Raw genomic sequence first — 11,187 nt, 5'->3', positions numbered from 1 at the left:
CTTTTATTGTCAGAGGTGGCGAAGATCTCTTGGTGCACACAAGAGAGGTAGAGGCACCACAGTGAAGCAGATGATAGTGAGGATCACGAGAAAACCAGTTGGAGTGCATGTGTTCTGATTAGGAGTGTGGCTGCTTCGATTTGAAGTGCGAAAGAAATAGAAGACTCTAGCGTGAGAGGCAAAGTTTCAAGACGATGATGATATATCATTAAGGGAGTTTGGGAATCAAATCCAAGGTGGAGATTATTGGAATTGTGTCTTTGATTCTTTGTAGAACTTTATGAGAATTAGATGGGGTTAGAGATCTATCATGATTAGGAGTTTGGGTTCCATCATGATTAGGAGTTTGAATCCTATTCTAATTAGGAAGTTAGGCTAGAGATAAAGTTTTGATTTTCTATATATATTCTTCTATTGTTGGAGGAAAAACTAAGAAGAAGAGAGTAGAGAGAAGATGTAGTAAAGAGAGAGAGAGAGAGAGAGAGAGAGAGAGAGAGAGAGTCAATATTCTTGTAATATAGGGTTAGTAGAGGGCGTAGCCTGATTCAAGAATATTGTACGAGAGGCGAGGGTTTTGTGATCTTTATCCGAGCAAAAGATTACGAGGAGTGCTCTTTAGAGAGAATATGAGAGTTGATTATGTATATGAGGTTGAGAGATTGAGAGACGAGAGTTGAGTGGTTCCTCTTGTAGTTCTCCCTGATACATAGTGAATTTCCCGTAGTGTTGCCCCGTGGACATAGGTCGAAGTTAGTCGACCAAACCACGTAAATCCCGGTGTTCTTTTTTCTTGATTGTGGTCATTTTATATCTTGTTGATTGTGGGTTGGCTTCGGAGTTGCACATATTGTAGTAGGCGGGGAGAGTGAAATTCCCCAATAAGTCTAATGTTGTTGTTGTAATATACTAAAGAAATAAGACAAGAGACAAGAGACAAGAGAAGAAGAGAAATTATTTTCTTCATTAATTTCATTTCCATATATCATACAATTTATAGATACATGATGAAAGATAAAAAAACATCAAGTTAATAGTCCACATACAAAGTAATATCCACATACATTTTGTCTTTTAGATTTTAACAAAATGTCTTTTAGATTTCAACACTCCCCCTTGGACATTATTTCGAGATGTCAATGCCTCGTTAAAAACCTCGCTAGAAAAAACCCAGTGAGAGAAAAACTAGTCGAGAAAAAGAGTACATGACATACATACATTATTTCTGCATCAGTTGTCTCGTTAAAAACCTTTCGCTAAGAAAAACCATGTAGGACAAAAACTTAGCAAAGGAAAAAAGAGTACAACTATAGATCTTCGGGATCCAAACTTGTGTTGCATTAGCTGCCTCATTAAAAACCTTTGGCTAAGAAAACCCAGTGGGACAAAAACTTAGCTAAGGAAAAAAGAGTACAACCACCGTCTTCGGGGTTTGATCTTCAGGATTATTCTGAAAAATAATTCGCTCCCCCTCAAGACAACAAACATTCAAGTCTATGATTACCGTGGTGGCCAAGCACGATATCATAAAATTAAAAGTTTATATATTAAGAGATTTGGTGATCAAATCGTTTAGATTGTCACTACTTAGAGCGAACTTATCTATGTTAATTTCATTGTTATTTTTGAGCGCAAGTGGATAAAAATTTTCCACATCTCATTTATGCAACACAAGTTACATTGTCCTTAGAAAAGACAGCGGGGGTAATATCCTCGTCTAATATGCCACACGATCATCGAATGTGTTTTATCAGCGATTTGAACCTTACACGTTCGCATGGGGCACATATAGAGGAACAATCTCTGAGTGGTTTCAACTAGTAAACATTGTCTGCTTAATAGACCTCCAAGAAATAACAGTACCACTGCAGAGAAAAACATAACCAGCCGGAGATTTGGCAATATGGGGATCAGTCATATAACCAACATCAGAATAGCCCACCAATGTCATATTTTGATTTCTTTTATAGAATAAACAAAGATCTCTTGAAGATAACAGAGGATATATTTAACACTATTTCAATATCTCCTTTTAGGAGATGCACTAATTCTTGTTAGCAAGTGTAACACAAATGCAATATCAGGCATAGTACAATTTGTAAGATAAATAAGTGTTTCAATAGCGCGCTCAAATACGGGACTTCGGGTAATATCCTCGTTATCTTCTTTAGGTTTGTATGGGTATTTATCCACTTCAAGGGATTTAACAACCATTGGTGTGCTAAGTTTTATCTTCTTTAGGTTTGTATGGGTATTTATCCACTTCAAGGGATTTAACAACCATTGGTGTGCTAAGTTCATGAGATTTATTCATTTAAAATCTTTTAACAACCATTGGTGTGCTAAGTTCATGAGATTTATTCATTTAAAATCTCTCCATGACCTTCTTCAGGAAGGTTGACCGGTATACCAATATTTCTTTAGGAACATGCTTGATCTGCAGGTCGAGATAATACTTGGTTTTTCCCAAGTTTTTTTCATTTCAAACTCCGTCTTTAGGCATAAGCTAGCTTCTGTAAGCTCCTTGTGCGTTCCAATAGCATTTATATCATCAATATAGACCGAGATAATACAGAAGCTATTTTTGAATTTTTTATAAACACCCAAGGACATACATCATTATTTGCATATCTCCTATTTAGGAGGAACTCACTCAGTCGGTTATACCATATTCTACTCGACTGTTTCAAGTCGTATAACCACCTTTGTAATTTAATGCTATACATGTTATGATTCTCGTTTTCTCTCAATTCAGGAATTTTAAGTCCATCAGGGACTTTCATATAAAAATACTAGCGTCTAATGACACATATAAAAATATGGTCATGACGTACATATACTGCATATATAAATTCATAGTTTCTGCCATAGGTATTAACTTGTGGAATGTAATACAATCACTAATAGGAGAATATTTTACATCCAAATCTCTGCCTACATCAACTTTTGAGAAATATGTTCACAATATTGGTATGCGCAAACTTGGAAGACTATCGTCTTCAGGGGGAGCAAATTCTTAAAGAATAATCCTGAAGATTGGGTCCTGAAGATCTATCGTCATATTTTTTCCTTTTGCTAAGTTTTGACCTACTGGGTTTTTCTTAGCATACACTCAGAAGATTGTCATCATCAGGGGGAGCAAATTTTCAAGACAATCCCGAAGATTGGGTCTTGAAGGTCTATAGTTGTACCCTTTTTTCCCTTTGCTAAGTTTTTCCCCACATGGTTTTCTTAGCTAAAGGTTTTTAATGAGGCAACTAATGCAACACAAGAATCTACTTATGTCGTGTACTCTTTTCCTCGACTAGTTTTTCTCCCACTGGGTTTTCTAGCGAGGTTTTTAACGAGGCATTGACATTTCGAAGTAATGTCCAAGGGGGAATGTTAAAATCTAAAAGACATTTTGTTGATATCTAAAAGATATTTTGTTGATATCTAAAAGACAAAATATATGTGAACATTACTTTGTATGTGGACTATTAACTTGATGTCCTTTTATCTTCCATCATGTATCTATAAATTGTACGATGTATGAAAATAGAATTAATGAAGAAATATTATAATTTCTCTTCTTCTCTTGTCTCTTGTCTCTTGTTTCATTTCTTTAGTATATTACAACAGTTGTTACATTTTGTTAAACCATATTTAGGAACTCGTGGGCCTGATATCCCCACGTGCATTTTATGTATTTATAAGGGTGAAATTCACATACCCCCTTACCTATTTCGTCAATTTTGAGATAACATCCCTAAGGGCTTGTTTGGATTTGGAGGGGGTGAAGGGAAGTTAGAGGAACCTAGGGGAAGTTAAGTTAAGGGGAGGGAAGGGAATTTCTAAAACTTGTTTGGGAAACTAGTAAGGTGAATCAAGGGAAAGTTATTTCACCCCGTTTGGAAAGTGTAATAACGGGAAGGGAAGAGAAGAGAATGTATATAAATTGACATAAATACTCTCACATATTATTAAGTTATATTATTGTTAGAAATTTTAGCCGTTGGATTTTGATCTTAGCTAGGGGTAAATATGTCTCTCTACATTTGTTGTATTGGGGGGGGGGGGGGGGGAATGAGAGAAATCATGTTATTTTTTCACCTCCTTTCACCTCCCCTCACCCCTATTAACTTGCTATATTTACTTTTCAAACAAGGTTAAAAGTTACCCTCCCTTCCCCTCACCCCCATTACCCTCAATCCAAACAAGCCCTAAAGCTTAAGGGGGGAAAAGTGTTACTCAGCTCCTTCTAACTTTTTGTCACAAAGCCTCCCAAATATTTACAATTTTGTCAGCCTAACTGTACTACTCCCTGTTGTTTTAAGCATCACCCATAAGTTTCAACATTAGTTTCAAAACCCACAAATTTTCAACGTTATTTTGAGAAGGCCGTGCGAATCCTGATAAAGCTTCAGAAAACTCAATTTAAAATTGTGAGGGTCAAGTTACAATTTTTAAAGGTGAAGGGGATTATCTAATAGCATGTAACAGCTGCACGTTTGATAACTCAATTTAAAATTGGTGTAGCGAAACAAAAGCAGTTTAAGTTATGGCCTAAATTTAAGATAAAACAGTACATCAGGACAAGCTTGCATGTTAGCCTGATTTTTTATGTTAAACTGATTTTGTTTTGGTCCATGTTTTCCATGCGCGCCAGGCCAAAAGGCCCAAAACTAGTCTACAAGAGGAGCTGCCATATTGAGGGGGTTACGTGGAATTTACCCTCTTTAGAATTGGTTCCGCAGTTAGACTATCTCCAACAGGAGATATTTGAGGGGGTTTTTTCCTCCAGCGGGTGGCTTTCAAAGGGGTGAAATGAAAAACCGGAGACCAATGGGTGAAATTTTCACCTCCGGTTTTTCTCTCCGTGTGGGTCCCACAACAGTAGATCAACAATTAAAGAGAGCCATGTGTCAAGGCTTGATTGGTTGGTTTTTTTTTTGTTTTACTCCTAACTTTTAAATGATATTTTGGGAGATAAATACTAGGAATTAATTTATAATTTTTGTGTGTGTTTGACTTTTCCGTATGCTTAATAAAATCGTGTGTTTTTTGTTAATATAAAAATATTATCAAAAATTAAATTAATAATATATATTATTTATGTAAATATTAAAAAATTATAATTATAAATAAATGAGTTATATTAGTAATAATAATAGTAGTAGTAGTAATATATATGAAATAAGAAAAAGAAATGAATAAATAAGGTAGGGTATATATGTTGGAGTGATGGGGTTATAGTGGGTCCCAAATAAAGTAAAAATCTTTTGAAAAAACTCCTGCTATAGAGATGATAGAAAATAAAAATTGTTGAATTACGTGGAGGGGGAATAAAGTGATGTGGCAGGAGGGAGAATGTTAAAATTTTAACTCCTGATGGAGATAGTCTTAGACCCAGGATCCGACCCGCTAAAAGGACGGGCAGAGGTCACCGAGCGCGGATGAACTATTTCGTTGCCCTTCCTTCCAAGAAGAGAACAGTGCTTGCCGGCGAGCGAAGCAAAGAGCGAAGCTCGCTGTCTGCATCGCGCCCAAAATCTAATCCCTCGCTTGGAGACGAAGGTGTTTAAAGGCGACGATGCTGATCGCTTTGAGAATCTGCCAAGAGTCCCCTTTGCCTCTCGCACCCCTCTCTCCATTTAAACCCCCCCCAAATGTTCGCTAGGGTTTCCAACAATTTCCAAGTTAGAGAATGGGTCAAGTTGCTGGGCATCTTTGGGATAGAGCTCAAGGTAATTTTCTTTCTTGAGTTGTTGGCATTTGTGATGCGAAAAAAAAATACAGGATTGATTAGTGAAGCTTCTTTTGTTTTAGTTGGAATATGTTGGGTTTTCTTTATAGAACTCAACAGCCCCACTTCCCATTAATTCTCTCAATTAAGAATCTTACTGTTGAGAGAAGAATGGTTGATTTGGTCACACAAGACCAAGTCAAGATAACAAGGTCAAAGAAAAGTTATCTGCAACTCAATTTAATCGTATTATGCTGAATGAAAATTGTATCTATGGAGTGTGCTTCCTCATGCGAACAAATGTATGTCATCGTAATTATCATTTCCAATGCAGCTTCTCTCATCTTGAATATTTCATGTTGTGTTACCTTATGTATGACATAATGCCCTACTTATCTCCTAGAATGGTGAATTACTTTTAATGTTAATGATATGAAAGGTATAAAATTCATTTGATATTACCTTCAATTGACGCTTTTTTATTGTAGTGGGATATTTAAATTAAATTTTTTAACGTATTAGCTTAATTGTAGATAGACCCCCTATACTATCACCCAATTGTGGATAGATCCCCCGTACTATAGCCCAATTGTCATTAGGTCCCTTATAGTTCCGTTGGTGTGCGTAAAATAAAACCCTGCAGTGAACTTTTTTCAGGCTCAATTTTTTTTTTTTCAGGTTGGGGGGGCGGGCGGCGCGGTGCCGTCTACGCCATTACTCGGGCTAGCACCAAGGCGGGTCTATATCACTATATGCACCAATATAATTACAAGGAGTCTGTTCCCAAGTTAGCAATAGTACAGAATCTGCAATTGACCCATTAAATCAATAGTAGATCACTTGTATCATCAAATTTTCCTAATTTATTATTTTTAAGATTAGATTTTTTTTCAAACTAATTACCTTGTCATTTAAATGTCCTTAACTTGGTTGGGATACTTGAATTGGGTTTTACTAGAGCCTCTGTACCATTGTCAAATTTACAGAGGACGAGCATTGCCAAATATAAAAAGGACAATCATGTTTAAATCAACAAAGCGGAGAGATTTATTTATTTAAGTGTTCAATTTTCTTCACAAGCACCTTATTGAAATCCATGAGTTCCATCTTTTAATTTTCGCTTTCTGCCTACCTTAGTAATAACCCAAGAATCTCCCTTAATAATTACCTTCACCTATGGTGATTGTTAGCTGTTAAGAGCCCAAACCATGCACTTTAAATTTTTTTTTTGTCTCATTTCTTGTTGGTGTGTGGATATACTTAAACCCTCACCATTATGGGCATTATTCTACAATCTCTCCATAATGAAGCCAACTCCTATTTTCTCTGTAACTTTCCTTTAGTTTTATTCAAATCATTGCTTGTATTTAATCTTATCAGCGTCTGATCTTTCCACTGAGACATGATTGTACATATATTACGAAACATAACAATGTATCACTCTGGAAGGTCTATAAAACTTTTAGAATCTCGACAACAACAGCTGGGGGTGAATGGCTGTAGTGGAAAGGATAGGCTATCTTCTAAAATTTCTCTTAGCAGTGCTGTTTTTACTGTATATAGAAAAACGATTCATTGCATGACTACGCTTACACCTGCATGATGCTAAGTTCTGATATGCATTTACAAGCCTTTCCCATCACTACATCACTGTAATGTAGTTCCTACCTCTTATAGGGAAGTGGCAAGTGCAAAGAATATGTGACAAGATTTTCAATCAGTGGCCAGAGAAGGATAAGGGCAATTTGGCAGTAAAAGATCTTCACATTGTGACCTTGATGGTTTATAAGTAAGAATAATTCATTTTTCTGTATGGTTTTGTTTGTTTGATAAATTTTCATTACATATTTAACCACTATATGTTTCCCCCCCTGCAGTTCTATGAACAAGCAATTTCTTAGTCCTTATAAAGAACCACCCTCAATGGAAGCAGTTCAGAGCAAAGTAAAGGTATTGCCGGAACAGACTCTTATTTCATACTTACATAAGAAACTAGATGTTTTCTACGTAATGAGTTTTGTCAACAAAAAGACTGTCTGCTTCTCTGCCAATTCTTTGCGCTGACATAATATTTCTATGACGATGTTGGTCCTTGGAGAAGTTTGTTGTTATCTTCTCCCTGTGACAACCATATGAGGTGCTGTAGGATTGCTCTATGGTTGCTTCATGCGTGGTTGGTTTTTTAGTTGTACTTTTGCTGTCCTTTTGAACCTTTTCTTTTGAAGTAAAAGAAAGACTATGGCTATGCGTTTCATTACAAATATCTCAGATATATAAAAAATTTGGGTCAATTGCAGATAGACCCCCTGTGCTATTGCACAATCATGGATAGACCCCCCATAGTTTTATTGTTGCGGATAGACCCCTGAGTGAAAATATTGACTCTTTTACTCAGAGAAGAGAAACTTGTTCTTTTGACAAATAGGCTTCCTGAAGGTAAAGAGATTAAAAAAAAAGACTCTCAAGGGATCTATCTGCAGCAATAGAAATCCAGGGGGTCAATTTGCAGTTGGGCGATAGTACAAGGGGTCTATCAGCGATGAAACCTAAAATCTTTAATGTGTTTTGTGCTTCTATTATGAAAAACTTTGAATTTTGTGAATGGGTATAACATTTAAAGGAATATATTTCCTGTACGTGCGCATACACATCAAAAAGGAATATAACACCATTGAGGGAGGAAATTTACAAACCTTCTAACTTACATGTCATCAATGATGAATTTCAGGCCTTAAGTGCTAAAGGAACAACTGCAATAAGCCGCAATGAATTCTATGAGATAATCATGGAGTGGATCCATAAAGACCTGCGTATAGTTCTTGCAAACAGGGTTATACTCGCTCTTCTCGCCGGACCTCTGTTAGCAGTTCAAACAAAAAAAGTAGGGAGGCAAGTTCCACGTATCAGAGATACAGTTGACAAGGTTCCAACTCCTCTCATTGCTTCAGTTTACGCTGCGGGTATTGTTCTCCTCCAAGATGTAAGGGTGGATTGAGAAGAAGCTAAAAGTCCGTGCATCTGGTGTACATACAGCGTGCTTCTTTTGTGAAAATAATAAGAGAACTCTGGCAATAATTTGCATAATTGGATTTATCAAAAATAAAGGATATCATTATATTGAATGTGACTAAATGTTACTAGTCTTTGCTACCTTTGTCTCGTTAGAATTTGTGGCGTACCTTGTGACATCAGTGTCTTTATGCAAGCTAGACTGAGTGCGAGTGTGATTCTAGTAGTTTGTGACTTGTCTTTAGAACCGTATTAGTTAGTTCGAACGTGCATAGCTTGTGATGGCAAAATTATTTTATATACAGAAAAACAAATGTACATTCAATTCTTCTCTGTTAGTGATGATAAGATATTGCTGGAGAGATCTCCAGCAAATGGACGGCTAAGCATACGAGTTGGATGATTTTGAGGAACGAAGACCTAGAGATAGGAGATGAAGCAGCGCAACCATCATTTTATTTGGTGAGAGGGGACATTTATAAGTGAGGGCTAGCGTGTGTTTTTTTTTTTGTGTTTTGGGTGGTGGGGTGGGGGTGGGGGGGGGGGGGTTCTTAAGCTGCATATTTTTAAGGGAATATAATATGTTTAAAAGTGTATTTCAATCAAACAATGGAGCGTTGTATTGTCAAAATTTTGAAATAATAGTGAAGATCCAATTATTTAAATAGTAGTCTCTGTTGTACCCGATGCATGCATTACGTAGTGAGCTTGCCCATGAAAAAAATAATGTTACAATTCAAAATGGTTTTACTATTAGAAAATGTGGGAAGTGATGAAAGTTAAATGCAAGTATATGGAAGATAGTTAAGCTATTTTTAGATTTTTTTTTTTTTAATTTTGTCCTTATGACTGGTCTCAATATGTAATAAATTATTGAGAAAACATGTCGAATGCAATAGCGGTAAGAATCAAAAATTGTGAGTTTTATCAAATAATAAAAAAAGGATAATAGATAGATAGGGGACATAGATATCGGAACGGGATAATGCACGACTTCAGCACAGAAATTTTCTGCCAGTAAATTGGACGTTGGATGTTTGCTGTCCAGAGATCAAGAGCTCATGACTTTAACGGCTTGTGATGTGAGAGATTATTCGTCGCAATCACGGAACGTCGCGTTCCAAGTCGTCATCATTTTTTAATTTCACTGTGGGATCCGCACCAATTGGAGCAGCGCCTCTGTGGTGCGACATCAACGTTGTGGTTCAGCTCACAACCTTACGGCATTTTTCATTTTTATCATTTTTTTAATTTCACACAAAAATGCTGTTCATAGATCAAATGCCTGTTCGTAATCATTACCGTTACAGGCTCGTTGATCGTGATTATTCATCCAATCACGGGACGTCCACGTTCTAAGTAGTAAGTCACAATTTTTGGTTTCAACGTGGGACGCCACACCAAATTAGAGCATCACCTGCCTGGTGGCTACATCACTTGGGGGTTCAGCTCACAAGCTTGGAAAAGCTACGTCCCAATTTATTAAAAAAAAAAAATCTAAAAAATAAAAGGGGGGAAATGGATCTCTCCCCCTCTCTCGTCTCCTCTCACTAGGCCATCAATAAAAATCCCCTGATTACTTTAAAAATCCGCTCGCCTGGAAAGAGAATCTCTATCTTAACAAAAACAAAGGGAATATAATATGTTTAAAAGTGTATTTCAATCAAACAATGGAGCGTTGTATTGTCAAAATTTTGAAATATAGTGAAGATCCAATTATTTAAATAGTAGTTCTCTGTTGTACCCGATGCATGCATTACGTAGTGAGCTTGCCCATGAAAAAAATAATGTTAACAACTTCAAAATGGTTTTACTATTAGAAAATGTGGGAAGTGATGAAAGTTAAATCAAGTAATGGAAGATAGTTAAGCTATTTTTAGATTTTTTTTTTTCTAATTTTGTCCTTATGACTGGTCTCAATATGTAATAAATTATTGAGAAAACATGTCGAATGCAATAGCGGTAGAATCAAAATTGTGAGTTTTATCAAATAATAGAAACGGATAATAGATAGATAGGGGACAGTAGATATCGGAACGGGATAATGCACGACTTCAGCACAGAAATTTTCTGCCAGTAAATTGGACGTTGGATGTTTGCTGTCCAGAGATCAAGAGCTCATGACTTTAACGGCTTGTTGATTGAGAGATTATTCGTCCAATCACGGAACGTCGCGTTCCAAGTCGTCATCATTTTTTAATTTCACTGTGGGATCCGCACCAAATTGGAGCAGCGCCTCTGGGTGCGACATCAACTTGTGGGTTCAGCTCACAACCTTACGGCATTTTATCATTTTATCATTTTTTTAATTTCACAAAAATGCTGTTCATAGATCAAAATGCTGTTCGTAGATCATTACCTTACGGCTCGTTGATCGTGATTATTCATCCAATCACGGGACGCCACGTTCTAAGTAGTAAGTCACAATTTTTGGTTTCAACGTGGGACCCACACCA

The 11,187-nt window shown here is 36.6% G+C and overlaps 1 protein-coding gene across 1 annotated transcript; it reads left to right on the top strand.

The window, feature by feature from the left end:
- Positions 5,421 to 8,957, top strand: LOC109837027. Its single transcript, XM_020405108.1, has 4 exons — positions 5,421 to 5,723; positions 7,400 to 7,511; positions 7,600 to 7,672; positions 8,451 to 8,957. Exons 1-4 carry the CDS (start codon positions 5,684 to 5,686, stop codon positions 8,715 to 8,717), a joined length of 492 nt encoding a protein of 163 aa, XP_020260697.1. The 5' UTR covers positions 5,421 to 5,683; the 3' UTR covers positions 8,718 to 8,957.

The sequence above is a fragment of the Asparagus officinalis genome, chromosome 4 (assembly GCF_001876935.1).
Source record: "Asparagus officinalis chromosome 4, Aspof.V1, whole genome shotgun sequence".
NCBI classification, from domain to species: Eukaryota; Viridiplantae; Streptophyta; class Magnoliopsida; order Asparagales; family Asparagaceae; genus Asparagus; species Asparagus officinalis.
This window is presented reverse-complemented; position numbering and strand designations above follow the sequence as displayed.

Coding starts and splice junctions, on each gene's coding strand:
- LOC109837027 (XM_020405108.1), top strand. CDS start 5,684: ATGGGTCAAGTTGCTGGGCATCTTTGGGATAGAGCTCAAG. Junction 5,724..7,399: donor TCTTTGGGATAGAGCTCAAG/GTAATTTTCTTT, acceptor TACCTCTTATAG/GGAAGTGGCAAGTGCAAAGA. Junction 7,673..8,450: donor CAGTTCAGAGCAAAGTAAAG/GTATTGCCGGAA, acceptor GATGAATTTCAG/GCCTTAAGTGCTAAAGGAAC.